The sequence below is a fragment of the Heteronotia binoei genome, chromosome 1 (genome assembly GCF_032191835.1).
Source record: "Heteronotia binoei isolate CCM8104 ecotype False Entrance Well chromosome 1, APGP_CSIRO_Hbin_v1, whole genome shotgun sequence".
Classification (NCBI taxonomy): Eukaryota; Metazoa; Chordata; class Lepidosauria; order Squamata; family Gekkonidae; genus Heteronotia; species Heteronotia binoei.
This window is the reverse complement of record NC_083223.1, coordinates 245378549-245405600: the sequence shown is the minus strand read 5'-3', so window position 1 is coordinate 245405600 and position 27052 is coordinate 245378549. Positions and strand designations below refer to the sequence as shown.

At 44.3% G+C, this 27052-nt stretch overlaps 1 protein-coding gene across 2 annotated transcripts in view; it reads right to left on the bottom strand.

The window, feature by feature from the left end:
* The window catches only part of SCARA5 (scavenger receptor class A member 5), a 130674-nt gene that overhangs the window by 63760 nt on the left and 39862 nt on the right, over positions 1 to 27052 (bottom strand). For both annotated transcript variants that reach the window (XM_060250560.1, XM_060250568.1), the window contains exon 4: positions 206 to 880. In XM_060250560.1, the coding sequence (XP_060106543.1) occupies positions 206 to 880 (675 nt within the window). The remainder of the gene's footprint in view (positions 1 to 205; positions 881 to 27052) is intronic.

Here is a 27052-nt window from a genome sequence, read left to right as displayed (position 1 = left end):
TGACAGCAATAAAGATCCTGTGAATTTATGGGGAGGTGTTTGTGAGTTTCCTGCATTGTGCAGGGGGTTGGACTAGATGATCCTAGAGTTCCCTTCCAACTCTATGATTCTATGAACCTTTCACACAGCATAGATTAATCATTTGAACTCAGTAAGCAAATACCTGAACCAATAAGCCTCCTCACAGACATTTGGTGAACCTTACCTTGTATGACAGAGATGTCCCTCAAGGCGATGGAGTGCTCCCAGTCCTTGAGCCTCAGGTCCTCAGTGACATTGTTCAGGATGGCCAGCTCATGCTTGAGCTGCTGCTCCATGGCAATGTGGACGAGACGCATCTGCCGGGCATCCTCCGTGGCATTGCTGATCAGGACCTGTAGGTCCTGGATGCGGGTGTGGTGGATGCCCACGTCATAGGACAGAGTCCTGTTCATGGTGCCTACTTCCCCACCCACCATGGTCAGCTGGTCACTCATGGACTCCACATGGGATGCCAGCTCATTGAGCAAGACTTCATGGTGCTTCAGTCTCAGCAGGCTGCTGTTTCCCTCCACTGAGAGCCTGTAGATTTCCATCTGGGCGAGGTCACTCTGCTGGATCAGACTGTCCCTCAGTCCAGCAACAACTCTATCTGTCTGGGCAGCTTGTGCCTGCAAGCTCCCGAGAGTCCCTTCCAGTTTCTGAAGGGAGCCTGTCATTGCCAGGAGGGAATCAGAATGGTTCTGCAGGAGGTCCTGAAGACGCCAGATGTGGTCCATGAAGTCTACTTTGATGGGCTGGTGAATTGTTTTCAGCTGAAGGTCCCGCAAACTTTCGTTTAATCGGTTCACATTCCCTGTTAGCACCTTCAGGTCTTCAGGAGAACTCTGAGGTCTAGACACTGTAAGAGAAAGGAAGGAACATCACAACAGCACAACATATATAGAGGGAGGGGGTATGGATAAGGTCCAACATCCTTTAGAAAGCCCCATCTCTCCTGAGTCCCATTATGATTTCAAGACACACCAAGGGTGCCTTTTTAATAGCTGCATCCTTTGCCGTACCCATGGCAGAAGGGTGATATTCTTATGGTTGTCACCAGTCCTGTAGAAAAATGTCCATGTAATGTGTAGAAATAGGCCATTAAAGCTGCCCTATTAAAATTGTTTTATCTGAAAAAGTTTTTAATGACTGGTAGCTTGAGGGACATACTTATTTAAAATGTACATGTCATCTTTCCTATGTTCAAAGCAGCTTAACAAAAGGAAAATGTAGAACAATAAAATTGCAACATCAGTCACAAAACAGTGAATCATAATTTAAAATTAAAATGTAACCTATAAAAAACTATTTATTTAACAGAGCAATAAAATTATGGACACATTTACTGACAAAATCAACGCATTTTATTTGATATAATTAAAATATCACTTCCTCAAAGAAGGAAGAAATGAGAATATTGCTCGGTTAGAGGTTTGGTGGCGGTATCGTCTTTGTTTCTGTTGGCCTGGTTCTGTGTGTGTGAGATTAGACTACAATCTTGGGAGTAAGATCCACTGAATAACATGGAACCTACTTCTGAGAAGAACTATCTAGGATCATTTCCTGCCCCAGGAGCAGATTGTTGGTTTTTTTTGGGGGGCGGGGGGGTTAGCTGCCCATCTGTTCAAAATGTTCATGTTCTTAAAACAAGACTCAACCCATCCTGTCACATGTCCTCCTAGCCCCCTCTTCCTAATTCTTTAATGATCACTTTTGCTTTCTGGGTTGGCAATTTGTGTGTGTGTGGGGGGGGGGGGCTCAGCTCTCCTGGCCATAATTCAATCCAGATGAAGTTTATAAGCAATCTGGAACTAGATGTTGGCAGGATCAGTTGTGTGCCCACACGGGGAGTTCCCAATTACTAAGAAAAGAACAGGATTAAACAGCAAGTGAATTTTAACGGAGGATCTCTTGCTAAGCTCTTCTCACTGTAATTATCTGAGTCCCCAAAGGTTCCCTCCATGTGTCTCACAGCAAGCACAGTATGTGTGAAATGGGTTCCCAAAGAGATAGCCATATGCTTGGACCTTTTACTGTGAAGGGTCCAAAGTTAGTTCAAAAAGTGGAATGTTTTATTATTGTTCGACAGAGCTATTTTTGTAGAAAAAACCCAGCCAGAATTCATTTCCATATTGGGCCACACCCCCTGATGTCACCATTGTTTCACACAGGGCTTTTTGGTTGAAAAAGCGCAGCAGGAACTTATTTGCATATTAGACCACACTCCCAGTGCCAAACCAGCTGGAACTGCATTCCTGTGTGTTCCTGCTCAAAAAAAAGCCCTGGTGTTTGATGTAATAACCTAACCATCATGCATATTTGCACAGTTTGGCATGTGGGACAGTTTCTAGTGAGCCAGAGGCACAGGTTGGTTGCCAACATGTCTGGAAAGTAATGCCTTATACTTTTAATAAAAAGCTTAGTGTATGGGAATAGAGAGCTGAAGCTTTCCATGGCATGGAGCGAAACAGCATTGCCTGGTAAATAGCAACCTATTAAGTATCTATTAAAGAGATAAAAGGGCATTTTTGTCCAGACAATGCAGCAACAGCCTCTGAGGGACGGATTCCACCCCCCAAACCTCCCCCCCCCACAAGAGATAAAAATTGTCTTCCCGTCAGATCTGAGCCAGCAAAAAGGGATGAAATGAACTATAGTTGTCTGTAGCATGCTGGCTGTTATGCTCTGGTGCTGGTCCCTTTTGATTCCATGTGCCTTGAGCCATAGATCTCTCTGGAAAGTGTCCCGTTAGTAGGAGTCAGTTATTTTTGTTCACTTGGCTTTCCAGCTCAAACCCAGCTGCCCAAGCCAGATGGGGTGGGACAGAGGAGATGCAAATTTATTTATACTCCATCTTTATCACCAGTGGGGACTGAACACAACTTACATCATTCTCCTTCTGTCCCTCTAGTTTATCCTCACAACATCCTTGTGATGTAGGTTTGGTGCGGGAGCTATTGTATTTAACAAAAACAGCATAGAGGCAAAAAGAGCAAAGCCACGCCTCCTCGTCCACCTGATCATTCTGCTTGGTTTCCTTCAGCTACGTATCATAGTGGCTAAGAACAGCAGACTCTAATCTGGAGAACCAGGTTTGATTCCTCACTCTCCTCCTCTACATGAAGCCTGCTGGGTGACCTTGGGCCAGTCACAGTTCTCTCAAAACTCTCAGCCCCACAAGGTTATTGTTATGGGGGAAGAAGGGAAGCGATTGTAAGCCACTTTGAGACTCCTTAGGTTAGAGAAACAGTGCAAGACTATGTTCTTTTCCATGTATCCCATAACAAGGGAGGGATCACCTAACATTTGCTTACAAGTTATTTCTAGTGATAATTTTTTGTATGTGTAATATTTGGGGCAGTTGTCATCCTGCATCCAGAGTCACTCAAGGTCAGAGGTTTCAAACTCATTTGTGATGAAGGCCGGATCTGACACAAATGAGACCTTGTTGGGCTGGGCCATGTGTGTCATAAAATGCAATGCCAGGTAGTAGAGATATAAACTGTATAAAGCACACAAACAAACACAATTTTTTTTTAAAGCTTAAAATAAAACATACTTAAAATATTAGCACTTGTTGGTCTTAAAGGTGCTTTCTTTGTATCTCTCCCGTGTGATCCAGGGAAGTGGGCAAAGAAAGGTCTGGCTGTTTCCTTCCTTCTTCCCCCCGCCCCGGGGGGACCAGGAGAGGGAGGAGCCTCAGCCAATAGAAGGAAAAGAGGCTTGGCTCAGTAGCTCTGCTGTGCGACTGAGAGAGTCCAACAAAGCAAGCTATTCCTCCCCCCTTCCTCCCCAAGGGAGGAGCCTCAGTCAATGAAGAAAACAGAGGTTTTGCTCTGTAGCTCCTGTGCAATTGAGCAAGCCTGGCAAGGCAAGCTGTGATGCAACAGAAAGCAAGAGAGAGGGAGAAGGAAGCAAATAACAACCAGTTGCTCGAGGGCCTGATAGGAGCCCTCCAGGGGTCTGATTCAGCCTCCGGGCTGCATGTTTGACACCTCTGTCTTACAGGATTGTTGGGAGTCCAAAATAAAGGAGGGGGGAACCACATTCAACTGCCCTGAGACCCTTGGCCAAAGGGTGAAAATCTGAGCGATGATTACTAGGGTTATAGTGATGAGGCAAACCAAGCAGGAAGTTGTCAGGATCAAACCCAGGTGTAGGTTCATTTCAATGCATTTTCCCCTCAGCTTGTGGCCCATGTCATTTAGGGAAGTGAAGGCATTCTCTAGATTTTCTTGCTCCAGCATAAAAACTCTTTTGGGCTGGCTTGGCTTTACAAAATGCCCCACCCCCTTGCAGTGCAGGAAAAGCCACACTCTGAGGCTCACAGCCCTGAGTTATTTTTATTTACTCATTTCTAGCATGCTTCTGACACACACACACACGTACACATCAATTAAGACTGAGACAAAGGTGGGTTGCAAAGAATAAATGCAGATGCAAATAAAAATGGAAACATGCAATAAAAACAATGTGAATAAATAGCACTGTTCATCACGAGTGCTGTGTGCATAAAACCTCCGTCATAAAGCCCAGACTGTAAACTATAAAAGTTTCCTAAAGGCCCACCTAGAAAGCAGACTCTTACAATATTGCCTAAAATGTCTACAGCTGTGAAGGCAAGCACTGAGCATAGCATGCCACGAGCTTGTGTCCACGAGCATAAGTAACTAAAGATACAGCAGACTCTATATGGATGTCAGGGTTGTCTCCAAAAACCACAGCACTAAGAACATAAGAACGTAAGAGAAGCCATGTTGGATCAGGCCAATGGCCCATCCAATCCAACACTCTGTGTCACACAGTGGCCAAAAAACCCAGGTGCCATCAGGAGGTCCACCAGTGGGACCAGGACACCAGAAGCCCTCACCCTATTCCCCCTCCCAAGCACCACTGAATCTAGTTCCTCCTTTTACTAAGGGAAACAGTCTGGTGTCGCTGCATCAGATATTTCCCTGGCAGCAGCTAATAACCTGGAGAAGATGAGGAAAAATGCACATCGTATCACACCACAAATTTTCTTTACATCCTGTGCAATCCGAAGCAAAGTTGCATCCTTTTAAACCAGCTGAAGTCAAGATCATCACTGTTAATGTTCTAGGGGAGGAAGGGCTTTACATGGCTTTAAACATTTCTATCAACCATTTACCAAGTCAGATAAATAGAACCTCCATGATAAGAAGCAGTATACCTCTGAACATCCTGATGACCAAGCAAACAACGGAGGGAGCGCCGATGTAGGATGCTGTATACTGCATAAGGTAGATTTGGTGTGATCCAACTGGACTCTTCTTACATTCTTATATGTCCTATTGCAAGGTAGGACTGTATGCATCTCATATAATCAAAGGCAACTTAAGAAGAGCTTCCCTTGTCACCCTTGTAATTAAAGTTGTGCGCTACTTCACAAATTAGTTTGCTCTGGGGCCATTTTTCCTGAGCGAAGACAAAGATGTGTGAGCCGGAGGCTAAAAAACTGTGCGCTAGCTCACACTCAGCTTAGGGGAAATACTGCTGCCAAACTATTCTTTCAAAATACCCTCTCCTCACCCCCAGGATCACTACTCTTCCTGATATGGACTATATTGTGTGATTTCTTGTAATAAGTTTGCATCCCAGTAGATCTCATGCTGCTATCTGGTCATTCAAAGTAGAAGGGAAGGGAGGGAGGGAGGAAGAAAGGAAGGACTGGAAATAAGACAGCTAGAAATCTGCCTGTCAGGATTCAAGGCTCTAACTCAGATTTTTCAAACTGGCTTTGAGTGGGAGGAACCCTGCAGTTTCTAAGCAACCACTGTTGTGTGCTAAGCAGCTAGTCCCACCAGCCCAGTTGAGATTGTTATTGGGTGGAGGCTTTGGAAGAACCGTAGAAAGCTCAGTTTGAATGCGGAAGAAGGATACTGGGGTGTGACACCATAGCCAGTTCAGCAAAATAAAAGGGAGGAGGTAAATGGCGCACAAAGGCTGGAGGAAGGGGGGGCAAGTGTGTGGCACCTGGCTCTGTCCAGGACAGGTTTTCTGAAAGATCTAGGCCCAGAATTTGCTGCCACTGAAGGCATTCAGTGTAAAATGAGCCTTGGCTTCTTCATTCCAAATCCCCACCCCCACACAAGAAAACCATGCTCAGAATCAGTTTTGACTTGGACCAATAACGAGCCAAGTGCAAAAGAGAACCTGGTTACAACCCCTCCCCCCTTTTTAATTTCAAGGGGTTTTAAATTTACTGCCCGTTCTCCTGAGTAAGTCGGGGTAAGTCGGGCAGGAAGCCAAACCCAACCAAGTAATAATAAAATCGTCATTACCAAAAATATTATTAGAATCTGCCTGGCCTTGAGCCGCTGGTGATGCAACCTCTTGTTTATAGAAAAGGCTGGGGATATTAATGGAGCACATTTGGTTCAAATTACCGAGGGGGTGGGAGCACAGAAGATGTTCACATATGCACACACACACATAAATACAACATCAGCAACGTGCAAGCTTTCTGGCTGGGTTTGCTGTACAGCTTCAGCACTGAGCAGAGACTAAGGAATGTGGAAGGTTTTCTGCTAGCAAATGACGGAACAGGGTATTGCTTTTAAGTAGGCCAGGAGGGTTAGTGATGGGCTATATTCTCCACAAAGGAGAAACAGGTTTGGGTGGTCAAGCTGGCACCATTTCTCATGCCACCATTACATTTGCTGCTGCGTCATGGAAGATAGGTGGGTATGCTGTTGCCATAACAGAAACCTGTCAGAGTACTATCTGCCATGGAATTCTCCCATGCATGCCCCATAAACTCTGTTCAGTGTGACTGTTCAGGGAGGGTAAGTTATGGCCCAGCAACATTGCATTTCTCCTTCATTCAGAAGGTCCCAGGTTCAATCCCTGCCCTTGACAAATAAAGGATATACGATCACATCACTGACCTGCTTACAGTTCAGAATGAACAACATTTTCAGTAGTTTTGCATGCCACTTGAGTGGTATTTGGCATGGGGGTTGGCCAGGAAGCTGCTGCCAATGCAGGCGTACAATTTACTGACTTTGAATCCAGTGGCATCTTTAAGTTAACAATGTTTAATTCTGAGCATAAGAATTATACATACAGCACACTTCTTCAGGTGTCTGCAGATGCATGCACATGAAAATTTGTACCCAGAGGTGCCTTAAAGGTGCCTCTTATACCCAAAGGTGTCTTAAAGGCACCTATGGACTCAAACTTTGTTCTGCTGCTTCAGATCAATGCAGCTACCCATCTGAATTTACTGACTTATTTGGGTTACATAAGAAAAGAAGAAGTGACATGCCAGATCACACCAGTGGCCCATCTAGTCCCGTGACCTGTTTTACAAAGTGGCCAACCAGTTATCTTGAAGGGCCAATCAACAGTATAGAGGCCAAGGACTTTCCCAGCCTACCTCTTATTACTGGAATCCAGTGGTTTGCTGACTGGAAATTCTCTAGTCACTATGGCTAATAGCCATTGATGTACCTATTTACTTCATTCATTCTCCACTTTTTCCCCCAACAGGTACCCAAAGTGGCTTTCAACATTCTCTCTGACTCCATTTTATCCTCACAATAACCCTGAGAGGTAGGCTAGGCTGTGTAGGTAGGCAGGTAGGCCCAAGATCACACAGGCAGCTTCCATGGTAGAGCAAGGATTTGAAGCTGGACCTCCCAAATCTTAAACCAGCACTCTAACCACTCAAACCACTGGCTGACCTCTACGAATCTGTCCCTTTTAAAACCATCTATACTCACGGCCATCACTACATTGTGAATTCCACGATTTAATTACTTTTTGAGTAAAGAAAGACTTACTTTTGTCCATCCTGAACCTATTGCCCTCATTGGGTGCCCCTACCGTTTAGCAATATGGGGCAGGAAGCAAAAGTTCTCTTTATTCAATTTCTCCACTCCATGTATAAGTTTATAAACGTACATCATGTCACCCCTAAATTGTGTTTTTTCTAAGTCCTAGAAACTCTAGCCTTTCCTGATAGAAATTATGCTCCAGTCCCTTAGTTTGGTTGCCCTCTTCTGTACTTTTTCCCGCTCTGGAATATTCTTTATGAGATACAGCAAAGAGAACTATACATAGTATTCTCACAATAGAGCTGCACCCTAGCTCTACGCAACTGCACTATAATACTGACTGTTTTATTTTCAGTTCCCTTCCTAATAATCCCCACTATGGATTATGCCTTTTTCACTGTGGTCAAATCCTGAGTCAACATTTTCATTGAGCTGGCTACTACAATTTCAAGATCTCTTTCAGTCTCAGTCCTGATCAGTTCAGACCCCATCAGCATATATCTAAAGCTAGGGTTTTTTGTTCCAATGTGAATCACCTAACACCAACACTGAATTTCTTTTGCCACATCATTGTCCACTCACCCAGTTTAGGGATACCCCTCTTGTAGCTCTTCACCCTCTGCCTTGGTTTTCACCATGCCAAATAATTTGGCATCATACTCAGACTTGGCCATTACATTGCTCTGGCTGCTACACTGTCCAAATTCCAAATTATTTATGAACAATCAGTTAGCAACATTAGTTATGGTTATCCACAATGGTCCAGAACAAAGTCCAAAAAGAAGAGGCCATGTAATGCCTTTTATTAAGACCAATGAAAATAATACAAAACAGCAAGGAAGATTTGGACTTGGCCCTTCACATACTACACAGAATGTGTTTGATCAGGTACTGCGCATGCAGGAAGCAAGAAGAACCTACAACTCACATGTTATTGTGTTAGATCTGGCACAGGGTGGGGACCCAAAACGAACCTGAGTTCTATCCTGTGCAGCCTCCATTTTTAAACATGAAAAACAGTGGCTGATTGAATGGCTTTTCTAGAACCAGTGGGAAAGTGGTAATTGTATTAACAGCACTGGGGGTTAATTCTGTATGCACAAGTTAAAGAGTCAATGAAAGCCAAAGTGGGTAAATATTATCTGGCAGTGGATGGAGGCACTTAAAGCAAAAACAAGTATGATGTCGTTCAAGGCTAAAAATATAACAGTTGTCCTCTCTTTCAATATTTAATTGAAAATATGAGCTTGCCTTTCAATTCCCCACTGTGTTTTTTTCTTAGCAGGCAGGCAACCTCAGCATTGCAAAAACCTTGCTGTGCACTCCGTAAGAATGCCACGGAGTCACTTGCACATGCATCTGTTACTTTTAAGCTTCTCTTGTTGTCATCACCTTCACCAGAGGCCAAAGTGGGATGGACGGGTTGCACGAGGATGTGGGTGAACAAAAGCAGGGGGCCAAGTAAGGGAACATCTCTCTCATAATGTGTGTATTTTTAAAGAAACATCACTGTACTTTAACCTCTAAATGCAACATCCCAACTGGCTCACATTTCCCTGGCACAAGGCTGTAGAGCTGGAACTTCAGAGGGTTGAAAGTCTTAGCTGGAACATGATTGGAAAGAAGGGAGGCGAAACCAAACAGTTTCTTGAATGAGAAGAAAACCTGTTTTGGAAGGCTGCTATATAAAAAAGCTTTGTGGCTGAAAAAGTTGGTCAGACCTGACCTAATAGGTCACCTTGCATCCCAAGGACAAAACATGGACTTGTTTATTTCCTGGTTCACACTGTAGGTCTGGATTCCAGCCAACTGGCTAAGGATTGTGACAACAGTGATGATTTCTCTGTAACCTAAAGCTGCTATCTTCTATTTACAACAATTCTGCCTCAGTTTCTCAGAGCACATTCAGAATCACCCCTCCCCCCTCCATCATGGCAACTAAACACATTTGCAATTACTTTCTTAATAGGAGGGGGGGCTGCCCTCCTTACTACCAAGAGTCCTCTTCAGATGTCCAAAAGAGGTACAAGGGGGTGGCAACTCTACAGGTATTAACTTGAGCATATTCACTGAGCATATGATAACATGGAAGGGTCCCTCTTGGTTACCGCAGTTACACACACAGAGCTATGGATGAGACAGCTTTCTGCATACATTCCAACAAACATGGGTAGGTGGAGGGGTGGACTCTGACTCCACAATCCTCATTCCCAGTCAGTCCCTTTCATTCTAGTTCCTTCTTTACATCTGACATGTTGTACAATAGGGTTGCCAGCTCTAGCTTGAGAAATTCCTGGAGATTTCTGGGCAGTGCCTGGGTACATTAGAGCTTGTGGTGGGGAAAGGAGTTTGGCAGGGATATGGCACTATAAAGAGTACCCTCCAAAACTTCCATTTTCTCCAGAGGAACTGATCTCTGTAGCCTGAGGATTAACTGTAATTCCAGGAGAACTAGAGGTTGGCAACCCCAATGTAGAATTTGTGTCTTTCTCCCCAACCTCATTGTGGTGTAGTGATTAAGTGTGCGGACTCTTACCTGAGAGAACTGGGTTTGAGTCTCCACTCCACTTGCAGCTGCTGGAATGGGCTTGAGTCAGACACAGCTTTCACAGAGTTGTCCTTGAAGGGCAGCTTCTGTGAGAGCTCTCTCAGCCCCCCTCCCCCACCTCACAAGGTGTCTATTGTGGGGGAGGAAGATAAAGAAGATTGTGAACTGCTCTGAGACTCTGAGATTCGGAGTGGAGGGTGGGATATAAATCCAATATCTTCTTCTTAATTTCTCAGTCTATGGGCAGAAGAGAAAGGGAGGCACTGTGCTAAGAATCTAGAGTTGCTGAGATAGAAAGTGCTGTCGTCACAGACTATACCAGACAACCTGCAAAGGTCTTCTCAGTTCTGGAGCGATTGTACTTGATACTTTTATGATAGCACTCTCCAGGGGATTATAATGGTTTGGATTACATGGCTGGAAAGTTGCAATTGTCAGTAAACAAACCACACCTTCTCAGTGTGTAAGATCCATCCTGGTGGAGTGCATGCATCCCTGGCCTTCACTCCCTCATCCATCTGGAAACTGGCTTAGCCCACTTAAGCAAATGATCTGCCTTCTTTCATCATTCAGAGCCAAAGCTTAATTCCAAACCGAACTGAGGTTTCATCAAATAACTGTGTCAAGTGAACGTCAGAAGAAATACGGTGGGTCAAACTACTTATTGCTCCACTTTACTTTAATTAAATGTATGGCTCAATTCAGTTGACTCCACAACACAGAACTGAACTTGGCAGGCATAAAACAGAGCTGAAATTGCTAGCTCCCAACATCTAACAGTAATAGCAGGCTATTGGAACTTCAGGCTTTGGGGAAAAGGGTGGATTTCAAATCTGGAGGAAGACTATGTCAGAGCAATTCAGACTCAGGAGCAAAAAGCTTTATAAAAAACGAGTTGAATCCCCATAGCTCCGTTAGAGAGGAAGCCAAAGCAAGTCTACTCAGAAGTGTGTTCCATTTTACTCAGTAGAGGTTTCTTCAAGAAAGTCTTCTTAGGACTGCAGCCTTAGTGGCCCAATCCCTGCTGGACTGCTGCATTACCACCCTATGGCCATCCACAATGGCAGTGGTGAAGAATCACAAAGGACAGAGATCCAGCTATCCTCAACCAGGGTCAGGGCTTTTTTGGTCCTGGTGCCTGCCTGGTGGAACTCTCTGCTGGAGAATATTTGTGCCCTGTGGGATGTTCTGCCAGGCATTTGGTTGAGAACAGTGATGGGGCAGTATAAAATCTGGCACTCTCACACCATCTGTAACCCTCCCCTGCCATAGGTGGCCTTTGGAAATTCTTTTTTGCCATCTTGAGAAGTGTATTGCCTTATTTATATATGTTTAGGTATTTTAATCCTGATTTTTAACTGGAATTATTTATTGTTTTCTTCTAAGCTGTAAACTGCCCTGAGCCCTGCTTGCAAGGAAGGGCTGCCAAGAAATCTAGATAGACAGACAGACAGATAGATGATGGACGGACAGACGGATAGCTGACACAGTAGGATAGCGCCACTCCCAGATTCCTGGCACATCACAATAGACAAAGCTCAGTATGGAATTCTGACCGCTTTGGGTGTGCGGCAGGGCTTTGGCTACTGCTATATCCTCCTTACTGTTAGCTGTCCTAGGTATATATGAGTGCCTGTGTGTGTGTCCTTTTTTGCTAATGATACTGGGCATGCATTATGAATTATAATTATCAAAAAAGGTTCATGGTAGCCAGGACTGGATCTACATGTTTTTTGAGAGGGGGTGTGTGTGTGCAAAATTAAAAAATGTCACCTCCTTGTAGGCCCATTCTATCTTATTGTGCCCATAGAATAGAATGGACTCTTTACCCAATTTGGCACCCCCTCCTCCGACAGCACCCAGGAAAAGCACCCCCTCCACCCCTCCCTAGATCCAGCCCTGAGGGTAGCCAACAGTGCTAAGCTAGCAATTATACTGGGGAAATGAAAGTCACTGGATAGATGATCAAAATATTTGTTAACAGCAACCAAAATCATTCTAAACTAAACCAACAGAATGAAAAATACAACAGTTTCTTCCAGGGAATAAGTGGCAGCTATGGAGTGGGTGGTGGAAACCAGAGCAGACTGTTGTGTAGAGAAGAAAAATTTATAAAATTATGATCAGCACAGAAAGTCCAGATGTAGAGACATTTTTCTCCCCCTTTCCTGGTGGAAAGTTCAAGAGTGCTCAATTGCAGTGACTGGCAGCAGGTTCAGAATTCCATCACTGAAATTTAAAAACTGCTGATAAATGCTAACTTAGATTATTTTTTTTTTGAAAAAAAAGATTAGACTAATACATGGAGTTGAGATCTAGCTAGGGTTACTAGGTGAGGTAGCAAAATGAAACCTCCCCACATACCCCTGAATGCTAGTTGCTGGGGGCCCAAAGGGAGTTGCTAAAACCTTCATGCTGTTTTGGAAGGCTGGTGACTTCTTATAGACACAGAACACTGGACCAGATGGAACTTGGTTTGACTGAGCAAAGCAATCGTCATGATTTTATGTTTTGACAGGTTTGATCCTACTCTCTCACCCATGGCTTTCCTCTTCCTGTGGTACTGATGCCAGCTACTTAATGTGATTAGGATGTCTGTTCAGAGCTGAAAAATTTTATTTTATTTTTTTGGTCAGTGGGGATGTTGTTTACATTCCTTAGCAGGAATATAAACAGCAGGAGGGCTGGCATTACCCAGTGCAAAAGAAAAGGATGACTTGTCTGCACAATCACTTTTTAACAGGAACTCTAAGCATCTCCCAAGAGGACGTTGTGAGAAGTATTATGAATACCTCAGAACTTTCCTGTCCTGGGGTGAATGAGGAAGGAGACAACAGGAAAGGAGGGCAGAATATGAGGGCCCACCTACATAATATATTTGATACCCAATAAAGGACCTTCATTGTTCTAGTGGCACCATTGAGATGCCTTGGCTCCACTGATTCAAGTTAGAATTTTATTTTTTTTAAGTCAGCAGAAGACAACACAACGAAAAAGGACAGGGGGGAAAGTGGCACTGTTTGAAATGACAATAGTGTTTCAAAGACAGCTCATTAATGAAAGGAAATTCGCTGTGTGAAACCTCCATCCCTGTATTGTTTTACCCGAAATAGGGCCAACAACAAATAACTTATGGCTTAGAACCATAATGTGAAGAGGGTCTAAAGTATTACTTTTTTATATAAAACATCATTGGTTTATGTAACTTGTGTAGTATGTGGCTGCTGGGAAACACCATGCCAATCATTTTATGACTGGTCTCATGCCCACAGCAGCCATTTTATGCCTGAACCCATCCCCACATGGTAGTGATTTTGTTGTGGTGCCCACAGTGACTTCAAAATTCCAAACTCACCTATTGATTCAACAAGGTTGGTGACCCATGGAAAAGATCATAATGTGTGAGAAAGGCCAATCATCTGCCTTGGTAAAGCCAGCTTCATAGATGGAATTGATATACAAACACTGCAAACTGTATGCATTTTATAAGAAAAATTCAAGATGAAGAAATAGAAAATGGTTTTTAAATAAACCATCACAGGTACAGCTTGCACAAGTGAATCAAATATTGCGGGACTGAAAGAACAGGGCTGAGAAATGTGAAATTGCCCCAAATCCTTAAGCCTTGATTCAGTGAGGAAGAGGATGGTGGAATATTAGGAGACACTGGAGTAGAGCCATGACTCAGTGGTAGAACATCTGCTTTGCATGCAGAATGTTTCAGGGTCATTCCCTGGCATTCAGGTGAAAAGAACTGGAAGCAGGTGGTGTGAAACCACTTAAGAACTAAAGCTCCTACTAGTTAGAATATTGATCTTGAATAGGTCTGATTCAGTATGACAACTCTGCATGTGTGTGTGTGTGCACCCTGCAAATAATGACTGTCCATTTTTCTAGCAGCAAATGAAGAAAACACATGTACATCTTTTTTGGCTGTCACCAATGAAGTGCACCTGCAGTCTTAATCCAGAGAAAAGCTCTGCTCCAGATACCAAAACCCTGGGCCCACCATTGTCTTTAACAGGTTACAGATCTGATGAAAGGCCTCTGCTAAGAGCGACAATGTTTGTGTGACTTCCTCTGCTAGTTGGGTCATCTGTAAACTGAACCCACCAGCAAGGTCAATGCCAACTTGGAATGGAAGGAATGGAGTGTTGATATCCAGCTCCAGCCCTGTTAAGAAGAACTCACACTGAGATGATTATCACGGAGGGCCTGAATGAGGCTGTTTTGCGGTTTTGGACATTCTGTTCTATTAATGTGTTTATTTTTTAAAAAACCTCCCCTCATACCTCTTTACTAAGTCAGCTGGAGGAATCACTTTTCCCCTTTGTCTGTGTTGTTTTTCCAAATGAACCTTTTATGCTTGGCAACAAGGATTATTTTGAAAGGGCTCTCAGATGATTTTGCCTGTGCTCAATGGCTAAATCCCAAAGACCACAAACAAGTCTTAGGAAGGTCCTTCTTGCCCCTATGAGGGCCTAGCTACACAGTGCCCTGGGAGTTCCATGTATGGACCACCCCACATTTTTTTTCACTGACCTATGGGAGCACAGAGACCCAATACAGATTTGCCTTTAAACCGATTGTCCCCCATCATTTTCCTATTTAAAAAAGGTTCCTGGAAGACTGCTGTTTATCTTATTGCAAAACTACACAGTGTCAAAATGAAGCAATCAGAGTAGGGTTGCCAATCCCCAGGTGGGGACAGGAGATCCCCCGGTTTGGAGGCCCTCCCCCTGCTTCAGGGTCGTCAGAAAGCGAGGGGAGGGGAGGGAAATGTCTGCTGGGAACTCTGTTATTCCCTATGGAGATTTATTCCCATAGAAAATCATGGAGAATTGATCAGCGGGTATCTGGGGCTCTGGGGGGGCTGTTTTTTGGGGTAGAGGCATTAAATTTTCAGTATAGCATCTAGTGCCTCTCTTCAAAATACCCGCCAAGTTTCAAAAGATTGGACCAGGGGGTCCAATTCTATGAGCCCCAAAAGAAGGTGCCCCTATACTTCATTATATCCTATGGAAGGAAGGCATTGAAAAGGTGTGCCATCCCTTTAAATGTGATGGCCAGAACTCCCTTTGGAGTTCTATTATGCTTGTCACAGCCTTGATTTTGGCTCCACCCCAATGTATCCTGGCTCCACCCCCAGTCTCCTGGCTCCACCCCCAAAGTTCCCAGATATTTCTTGAATTGGACTTGGAAACCCTAAATCAGAGCCAGTTTGGTGTAGTGGTTAAGTGGTCGGGCTCTTATCTGGAAGAACTGGGTTTGATTCCCCACTCCTCCACTTGCAGCTGCTGGAATGGCCTAGCTCTCGTATGAGTAGTCTTTGAAAGGGCAGCTGCTGTAAGAGCTCTTTCAGTCCCACCCACCTCACAGGGTGTCCATTGTGGGGGGCGGGGAGGTAAAGGAGATTGTGACCGCTCTGGGATTCAGAGTATAGGGCAGGATATAAATCCAATATCATCTTCTTCTACTCTGGGGCCATTGTTGTGGACTGGAAAAATGGCAGAAGTTAGGCTTAAAAGCCATTCCCCTGAACCATGGTCCCAATCCAAATTTGGGCTCAAAATGCATTTTAAGTGAGATTTTTAAAATTTATTTATTTAGGCAATTTATAGTCTGCCCTTTCAAAAAAAAATGGGCTTAGGGCGGATGACAATGTTCTAAAAACAGTATATAGCAACAGTTAAAAACCAAATCAAGCAATACAATTTAACAAATTATAAGAAGGCATAAATGGTGGCTCAGTTGGGCACATATAATATATACTAAGAGTTTAGAACAATAAATAAATTTAATATTACAGCAGAGATGTATGCCATACACAGAACTTCCTGTATCTTTTATAGTTAGGCTCCAATTAAAGTTGTGTTGCCCATCCCCAGGTGAGGGCAGGGGATGCCCTGGTTTGAAGGCCCCCCCCCCTGCTTCAGGGTCAGCAGAAAGTGGGGGTGAGGGAAATGTCTGCTGGGCACTCCATTATTCCCCATGGAGAGAGATTCCCATAGAGTATAATGGAGAATTGATCTGCAGGTAACTGGGGCTCTGGGGGGCTGTTTTTGAGGTAGAGGCACCAAATTTGCTGCATAGCATCTGATGTCTCTCCTCAAAACACCCTCCAAGTTTCAAAAAGATTGGACCAGGGGGTCCAATTGTATGAGCCCCCAAAGAAGGTGCCTCTATCCTTCATTATCTTCATTGGAGGGAAGGCATTTAAAAGGTGTGCAGTTCCTTTAAATGTGATGGCCAGAACTCCCTTTGCAGTTCAGTTATGCTTGTCACAACCTTGTTCCTAGCTCCACCCCCAAAGTCCCCAGATATTTCTTGAATTGGACTTGGCAACCCTATCATGAACAAATGAGAACACCACTAAGGTACTTTGACAGGTGTTACTCATGATTTATTTTCTTCTGTTCGCAGACTGTATGGAGGTGATGAGCCAGGAGTCCCCTCCAGAGTAGCAGTGCCCTCCAGTGATCTGTGCTCTCAAAGAGGGATAGCCTCAATACGTGCAGAATCACCACAAGGAGAGGGGTTCAAAGCACCACAGAGACTTTCTCCTCTCTGTTCCTGGCTGGCCCCTTGTAAACTGGCATCCCTAACTGGGAAACAAGGGAGTTGTGCAGCCCATGAGCTCCTGTGACCAAGCTCAGGAAAGCTTCTCAGTCCAACCACACTACTGTTTAAGCAGAGTTTCTTGAATACTCCGTGCAAGGCCACAGTACTGTAGGCTTTTGTTTAGTGTCCAAAATCTGAACCAAAAAAAGTAGATGATCTCTTAAGGGGAGGTGGGAGGGTGGCATTCAAAGGCACATAAACAAGCCCAGGTGCTTTTTTGGCAACAACAACAGTCTAGATGTTTCATCTGAGCACTTTAAAAACAGTCTTTTTATGGGGAAGTTGGCAAACTGAGGCTTGGTTGTAGTGATGATGTAGGGACGGGAGGCATGTCAAATGCTTGTGCAAGACCACAGTGGCAAAGCCAAGGCCTGGTATCAAGAATTCCTGGCTGTCGAGCCTGGGACTGGAGCCCAGGGCCAGACCAACTCAACGCAGGCTTCACTAGACAACAAAATAAATATCTTGTTCTTGGAAAGGGAATTTCAGGTTGGACTCTAAATCGCACAACCCAAGAAAAAAGCCCCAAAACAGACTGCCAGTCTCAGTGATCTCATCTGTTTTTGCCAGGCAGGGAAAAAGTGAGAGGGAAGGTGTTTGACCACATGATAATCGAGCAGGAAAGAGAAGGGGACTGTCTGGACTCCAGGAAAGAAAGGCACCAAAGAGGCCAGGGCTGGCCCACCTCCATAGGAAACCTGAGTGGCTTAGTTGGAATAGCACTTATCAATAGGGGTGCCAACAAAGCTGCATGAGACCTGGGGAGAGGGAGAGCAGGATTCTGTGAGGGCTTAGAAGGTCAATGCTTGGAGAACAACTCCCAAATCATATGCACAGCTGCTGTGGAGTTCCAGAATCCTCCATGGCATTAATATTTACTATCAGCATCATTCTGAATTGAGGGAGAAATTCCAATGAGGATAATTTTGGATGCAGCCCTACTCAGAAGAATTTCTTGAAGGACTATGAGCAAGGATTACAATAAGATAGATCTGTGTGAACTCCTCAGTGACTCCATTTTGGTAAAGTGTAAAATGTAATATAAACATACAATAAGCCAGGATCCAGGTTGGGAAGCTCCTGGAGATTGGGGGCGGGGGGCTCAAGGAGAGGATAGGAGCCTCAGTGGGGTACAATGCCACAGAGTTCACCCTCCAAAGCATCCATTTTCTCCAGGGGAACTAATTTCTGTGGTCTGGTGATGAGGTGTAATTCTGAGGGATCCCCAGGTCCCACCCGCTCTTCCTTCCGAGGAGTTCAAGGGTGAATCTATGATTCACTCCCCTCATCTCTTTACCCTCACAACAACGCTGTGAGGTAGGTCAAATAGAAAGAAAGGCTGGCCCAAAAACACCTAAGTGAGCTACTTAGCTGGGTTGGGATTTGAACCCATGTTTCCCCAATCTTAGTTTCTTGTTCTAATTATTCAACACACTGGCCTGGGAGCACAAATCCACAGGGTCACAGAGATGAGATTGTAAGAAATGACCACCAAATATATGATGGTATGTTTTTAAAAAGAAAATTTAGTATTACAATTTAGTATTTGGCTTCCCACCCATAAAAACTGCAGTCGTGGGGGTAGTTTCATCCAAATTGGTTCACAATTAATCAAAGGACCTTCAGCCTAACTGAGTTGTGGGATCAGGCCATAAGCCAAACATATTGCACAAACTTTTGAATCCTGATGAGGAATTTATATAACAGCCCCGCGGGGGGGAAAGCATACTCAACAGAATAATATTGTGTCCAAATGGATTATAATATGGGTGGACAGTAAAGTATATCTTGAAGTTTCCAAACAAATTTGAAGTCCCTTGATACTGGGCAGTTTTCTTAAAGCCTCAACACTTTCAAAAATTTTCTTTCTTTCTTTTCTTTCTCTCTCTCTTTCTCTCTTCCTTCCCTTTCCTACAAAGCTAAATTTTTAGCCAATGCAGATGTGAAGAACAACTGGAGAATGTGACCAGAACAGGAATTCAAAGCAAAAGACCTAAAAGAGCATTGCACTGACTGCTAATAAAACCAGAGTCAAATTTTGAGAAAAGATTATTGCTTTTTAAAAAATGTAAACAGCATTGAAAGAATGAGCCTCTATATATCTTATCCGTTGCCTTCCTGCCTGTCTCTCTGCTTTGGACACCAGAAGACACTTGTATGGGGCCTGTATGAGCTCCCCAGCGTAGGGGTGTATGTGTGGTGCCTAGAAAGCACCTCTGATGTTCAGGAAAATTATACAGAGGAAAGAGTTATGCACCCCTCCCTTGGACCTCACTCTGCAGATACATATCCAAAACTTAAACACAACTGCTATGTTATTTTCTAGAATGCATAGATCTTCTGTCATCTCATCTATTTCAATCTTGAATCTGGTCTTAAAAGTATGGATCCTCTTTGCCTGTTTTCCCACCTGGGGTGGTGATGCTGTGGCTCAGCAGCTGATTTGTAGGCAATTCCATGCTCAGTTCTCTGCATCTTAACCTGAAGAGTCTCAGGTACCAGGTGCTGTGGAAGGACCCCCTCTGCAGTGCCTTGGAGAGGCACCACCAGCCACAAAAGCCAATATTGAGCTGCATGGATGAATGGTCTGATTTTGTTCTTAGTGATATAAAAACACCTGTTGGCTGAAATTGTAAACAACATATTTTTTTTTTTGGGGGGGGGGTGCAGACTGACTTTTATTGAACACTCAGAAATCTTCTAAATGATATTGTAAAGGTTTTCCATGTTTGCATCCTCCCTCTGCTTTTGCACTCCTCCTACCTCTGTTCTCTTCCCTGTCTGCCTTCTACCAAACAGGGCCAGTCCTGCCCTAGGCAAACTAAGCAATTGCCTAGGGCGCTGGCCTTCTAGGGGTGCCAGACTGGGCACCTCTCATGCAACTCAGTGATGTTATCAGTGCGGAGGGTGTGTGTGTGTGTGTGCCAGAAGTTAGCCTTGTCTAGGGTGCCAGACAGTCTACGGCCAGCCCTGCCACCAAGTACTGGAAAAAAATTAATTGCAAAAGAGGCACTTTCCTTGGCTGGCTAGATCCTACTGGTTCTCTTTCTAAGCCAAGCCTACCTCACAGGGCTGTTGCAAGGCTAACATGGATGATGGGGGGAAATCTAGGCGCCTTAAAGGAAGGGTGGGGTGAAAGTACAATGGACAACAGAAACTGCTTGATGTGGATACTTGTAAGAACCGGGATGGGGCAAGGCTTGCTCTGTAGCCTAACATGGCATGGAGCAGACTGTCCTAGGTCCCTGAGGACTACCACTACACAGAACATGGCCACTGTCCAGGAGATGTGCCTCAGCAATTCCACTTTTCACCAGGCATAGGCATGAGTCAAATGGAAATAACAACGTGGCATACTGCATTTGGTTCCCATTGGCTAGACAACTACATTCTAATAGATCTATGATAGTTCTCTGACAGCCCAAAGGAGCAGGCCTTTACCCACAATGCTATATAATATGTCAGAAGTTTGTTTGAGCCATGATGCAGCTCTCCCTATAAAACTGTGACTTTGTTAAACCGAACCTGTATGTTGCCTGTTCTTTCTGGGGGACACAAAAAATTGCTTGATGCACAATCAAACCGTTGGTTCACCCAGCTGAGAACTGTATGCTGTGACTGGCAATGACTTTCCAAACTATTAGAGGACACGTCTTCCTAGCCTTGTTGATACAGATTGCTGGAAACTGAAGCTGGGGCCTTATGCATTGCATTAAGACAAGAGCACGAACTACTTCACTAAAGTGCAGCCCCTTCTTTACGCCATTGCAGAATTCCATTTTGAAGACCTAGACGAGACTCTGGATTCTGATCTTGTCAAAATGTTTTCAGTCTCCCAGATGTTTATTCTCTGTTTTGTTTTCTATCAAGACCGTGTTAGAGGGGGGAGGGGGGGGAGAAGGCAAAAATCCAGAATATCAGAACATGTTTTTGTCATAAGTAATATTGCCATGTGGCTGCTTTTGGACAACAGTCAAACCACATCTTTTTTTACAAGTCAAGAGACAATCTGGTTTATTTTCCTCTGTGCTGGATTTCGTTTTACATTTAATTTAAGGAGATTCTTCAAAAGCCTCTCAGTAGAGGAGGAAATGGCACTGCATCAATTTCTTTGTGGAACTTCCAAAGTATATTGAGGGAGGCCAATGGAAACAGACATAAAAGGTACAGCAGAGTCATGGGGAAGAGAGAATTTATTGTTCTGGACTCCAATAGAAAAAGGAAGATGGTTTGCTTCTGTCCTTTGCAGAACAATGGCTGGACCACGGAATTTCAAACCAATCCTGATATGAAAAAGTTTTCCTGACACAAATCTCAAATCTGTGGTGAAATGAAATGCATTTGTTGGCAGCTAAGCACTGAACACAGCAAGTGGGGGAGAGGTGTTTTCCATCCTTGCTTAGGAAGACATGATCATCATCTTTTTTACAAGAGAAGGACTGGACAGGTGCCATTTTGCTCCATATTTCACAACACAGCAAGTGTTAAGATAGAGGAAGTCAGAGAAAGCTTCTACAAGCTTGGAGGATTCTGTTGTGAGAAGGGGTAATCTTCAGGGATTTTTTGGTAGAAAAAGCCCAGCAGGAACTAATTTGCATATTAGGCCACACCTCCTGATGTCACCATTGTTTAACATAGGGCTTTTTGTAGAAAAAGCCCAGCGGGAATTCATTTACATATTAGGCCACACCCACTGACATTAAGCCAGCTGGAACTGCATTCCTGTGCATTCCTGCTCAAAAATGCCCTGGTTCAAGAGTAGCAGACTCAAGAGTAGCAGACTCAAACTGATTCCCCACTAGCTTTGTCCCGGTCTCAAGCTCCTCTTCTCTGTGGGGCTTCTGTCACACAAGCTGCCTCAGGACTACAACTCGCTCTGCCAGCAAGCAAGATCATCTAAAAACTGGTTTCTGTTTGCCATGTGAAAGAGGTGGAGTGAGTTGCAGCGCTGGGGCAGCTTGTGCAAAATCAGACAGAAGCGCCGCAGATAAAAGGAGTGTGAGACCAGGACAAGGCTAGTGGGGAATTGGTCCCACTTTCCAAGCATAAGCTGTCCAGTTCTATGCTGTGAGCTCATGGGGGGAGGCAGTAGGACAGGCAGGACAAAAGACAAACAGGTTTCCAACGATAGCTAAAGTAGGCTTGACTTTTTAATTAAGCCAAGGGTTACATAGCCAGAGATAGGAGAGATGTCTCTATCTATAGTTAAAGTCAGGCCAAAAGTCTGCGAGGCAGTCTATGGCAGGGACAGGTGGGTACTGAGCTAATGGAGTCTTGGCACAGTATAAACAAGCTGTTCAGATAGAAGAGCCTAGTCGGGGGGCAGCAGCTTCATTTATTTTAATTTAGGTATTTATATCCTGCAGCTCCCATTGGGCTTTTCCAGACAGGGTGTTCTTCCTCTGCTCGCCATCTTGAGGAGGAGACTGTGGTGCCAGGGAGACCTGAAAGACAAGGCTTAAGAGCCACTTTGGCATTGATGTTTATATGTTTTCCTATACCTAACCTCATATACATGTTTGCCTAGTGAAGTCCCACTGTGTGCATCCGATAAAGTGCATGCAAGTTTTTGCTAGAATAAAACTTGCTTATTTTGTGCACGTGCAGGCCTATAACAGAATATGGGATGTGCTGACAACTGTATCCCTGCCTGTCTGCACATCTCATGCTTTTAAGTCTGAATATTTTTATATAATTTTCCCTTTCCCCAAAGTTCTATCTATCTATTGCCCAATGGCTTTCCAATCCACTGAAAGACTTAAACCTGATCCAGCTGATCTTAAACCTTTCTAGTCCAATGTAATCAATAGGCTTGTAAAGGTATAACTCTGCTTAGGACTGCACTGAGAAGCAACTAACATCCACAAGGTACTATGCTATTTGCAATGTGATGTGGAGGTAATGCTTTAAAAGGACAATATTCCAATTCCAAGCCTCTCAAGCCATCCTTAGCATACCATTATCTCTAGTGGTAAGGTCTTCTCTTCTATTACATCAGAGCAGCTAAGCCAATGAGACCAATAGAGGTTTTATCTCCTCTGACAGCTCAAAACTATCAGGGCATTGGAGCGGAACAGCCACATCGCCAGATGACATGTCCCATGTTCTGTACATGAACTAGATAATAATGCCTAGAATGATCATTTTAGTACATTTTGTGAAGTGAACCAACCGCCAGTTGGTTTGTGGTTGCTCTAAATTGAATTATCATTCCTTATAACCTGCAGCAATGGAAAAATGTGCAGCTAAAAATCTTAGATACCCTCATGGTGTAGTGGTTAGAATGCTAGACTAGCCTCTAAAGGATCCAAATTTGATATCCAGTCTGCCAAGGAAGTTTGCTGGGTGACTTTGGGCCAGTAATACAGTGTCAGCCTATTTATAAGTATGTCATGAGCACAAAAGGGAGAAGAGGAAAATGCTGTAAACTCCTTTGGGTTCCCTTTGGAGAGAAAGGTGGGGTAGAAATGCACTAAATGCAATAAATAAAACACAGGCTGGTTCTACCAACAGCTATCAGTCATGATGAATTTACAGCCCCACGTCTAAATGGCTGTCTACCCAGCCAGGTTGCAACTTAGATCTTCTATTCTCATTACCCACTTTTGAAGAGGAGATTTCATATACCTTTTTACTAAAACTGTGCTTCATTTCAGTATGGCAGAGCATTAATGCCCCACCTTGATCTTGCTTGTTGTTTTGGATTATACACAGGAGCCTTTGGGCTGTTTACTGTGGCAGGTGACTGGCCCCACTTTGTTTGACATCCTGTAACGCAATAACTTGGCTGGGTGTCTCCAACTGAGGTCTTTCACCAGCCAGGATAAGTTCTGCAATAGCACGTGTGCAGTTGGAGGGTCAACCCACACCATCTTAATAAGCCCCGTCTGTTCCTGAAAGCACTCTTGATTCTCAAATGACCTTAGAATACATCTCGTGCTTCCTGGACTTCAGCCACCTGCCTTTGTCTAGAGTCCGTCATATTGGGCAAGAATTGCTAATGCACTCCATCCCAACAGCCGGCTGTTACTTCTCGAGGCGCTTATAAAAAGAGGCTATTAAAAGCCAGCCTGATTCCGAGCAGCATAAATCACCAACCTTCAAGCTTCCTGTTTTTGCAAGGCTCCGGAGGAGTTGGAGAAATTATTTATTTTTGGGCTCTTTTTCTAGCAGGAGCTTCTCTGCATATTAGGCCATGCCCCCCTGATGTAGCCAATCCTCCAAGAGCTTAGAGGGCTCTTAATACAGGGCCTACTGTTAGCTCCAGGAGGATTGGTTACATCAGGGGGGCGTGGCCTAATATGCAGAGGAGCTCCTGCTAGAAAAAGAGCCGAACCTGTAAGGAATCTGACAGAATCATGTGAAGATAGTGTATTTCAGAGGACATCAAACCAACCTTTACCTATTAAATTTTTTATCCCACCCTTCCTCCAGGAAGGGCAGCATATATGACTCTTGTGACTCTGTTTTATCCTTGCGACAACTTTGTGAGGTAGGTTAAGCAGAGAGGGGATGATGGGCCCAAGTTACTCAGCAAGCTTTATACTCAAATGGGGATTAATTTCTTGGTTTTCCCAATGTGATCCTCTAAAGGTTAGACTATACTTGCTCTTAATCTCAGCACACAGCTGGGGTTTAATGCCATAAAGAGGGAGGGAAACTATAGTACTGAGGTCTGAAATAGGGTTCCCAATCTGCAGGTGGGGCCTGAGGACCTCCTGCTATTACAATTGATCTCCAGATGACAGAGATCAATTCGCCTGGAGAAAATGGCTGCTTTGGTGGATGGACTCTATGGCACTGTAACCTGCAGAAGTATTTCCCATCCCTAAATTCCACCCACCTCAGGCTCCACCCAGAAAATCTCCAGTTCTCTTCCCAGGGCTGGCATCCCTAACAATCCCACATTTACTCCACTCCCTTAGAATGCCTCAAAAGGGATGGGAACTGCCTCAAGTTCACCACTGATCTTCTAGGAACAGCCAGGCTTTTCTTCCCCAGCCACACACTGTAAATCATTTATCTTCCCAGGGAGGAGGTTTCACAGAAACACTTTTCAGGAATAATTCTGTGTTCCCCTTTTGCAAGGACAATTGTCCAAACACAATCTATTAAATAAGCAGTTACCTTTTCCATTGGGAGGGAGATAAATAGATGTTTGACACTATAGCAGCCTCTCCTCAGAAAGAGCCCCTTCAAAATTAGGGGGTTAGATAAAAATATGGAGCAGAGGTCCATCATTGGCTATTAGCTACAGTGTGTGTGCATGTGTGTGTGTATATTTGGCCACTGTGTGACACAGAGTGTTGGACTGGATGAGCCATTGGCCTGATCCAACATGGCTTCTCTTATGTTGTTTTCTGATCTGATGTTGCAAAAAGTCTGGGGCAAAAAACAGGCACCAAATACTTCTCTTTTCCTCAAAAAACTCAGCAAATAAACATGGTCTCAGGAAATCTTCAGATTTCGCCCCCATGAATCTTACATGTTTAGAGTTGCAGATTATCATTCTTTTGCAGCTTGATGTAGGCAAGGAAACACTACAAGGCAGCACTTCAAACACAACAAATTTAGTTCATTCTTCTGTCCTTCCTCCATCCTCTGCTTGACCTTCTTTTTCTTCCACCTCTCCTTGGCCGTTTTCCCACTCACGTTTTACTGGCGCCACGACCATCCTGACGCCGGCGAATCTGCCTGGATTTCGCAACAGAAGCGCCGGCGCTCCCAGAAGCGCCGGCGCTTTCCGTCGCTAAGCCAGCGCAAACGTTTTCCTGCATCTTTGCGATTTCCGTTTGCGCTGGCTTAGCGACGGAAGTAGCCGGCGCTTCTGGGAGCGCCGGAGCTTCTGATGCGAAATCCAGGCAGATTCGCCGGCGTCAGGATGGTCGTGGCGCCAGTAAAACGTGAGTGGGAAAACGGCCCTTGTGATAGAAAAACTTCTTCGTTTCCCTTTCAGGGGGAGGCAAGACTTGTCAGCTCAGCAACAGCCTATGGATAACTTTCTAAAGTCCACAATGGAGTGAAGATTTGTTAAATCATAGAATCAAGAGTTGGAAGGGACCTCCAGTGTCACCAAGTCCAACCCCCTGCACAATGCACGGAATTCACAAATACTACCCCCCCCCTCCAAATTCACAGGCTCTGGATTGCTGTCAGATGGCCATCTAGCCTCTGTTTAAAAACCTCCAAAGAAGGAAAGCCCACCACCTCCCAAGGAAGCCACTGAGGAACTGCTCTAACGATCAGGAAGTTCTTTCTAATGTTGAGCTGGAAACTCTTTTGATTTAATTTCAACCCACTGGTTCTAGTCCTACCTTCTGGGGCCACAAATCAAAATGCAGCAAATCAAAATGGTAACGAGACAGCACAACACTAGATAGCCAGGACAGCGTCAGACTAGGATGTGGGAGACCCAAATTCACATCATCTCCACTCTGCCATGGAGGCTTGCTAGATGACCTTGGGCTAGTCGCATATCAATATATATCAAGCTGCCTTAGACTGAGACAGACCCTGATCAGCACTGTCTGCTCAGACTCGCAGCAGCTTGCCAGGGTCTCAAGCTGAGATCTTTCATATCATCTTGATGCTTTTGAACTGGAGATGCCAGGGATTGAACCTGGGAACTCTTACATGTCAAGCAAAGGCTCTACCAGTGAGCCATTGCTCCTCCTCTAAGACATACTCTCTTATCCCAAATGTACCTCACAGGGTATCTGTTGTGAGGATAAAATAAAGGAAAATGTTGCAGGCTGCTTTAGGTCTCTGTTGAAGAATAGAGATTAGACAGCAATGAACCCTGTTTCATTTCTCTGATATTCTTTTGTATTTTCTTCAGTGGTTTCAGTTCTCTGCTTTTTGCTATTGGTTTGGTTGGATTTTTTTTTAATATTGTGTGTGCACTTTGTATGGTTTTTAGATGCAATTTATCCATGCAATGTATTGACACTTCTATATGTAATACACATGCAATGTTTAATGCCCATTTATTGAGCAATGTTGGGATAGGCATACAAAGCCCAGGAAAAACTCAGTACACAGAAGCAAAACATCACAAAAATAA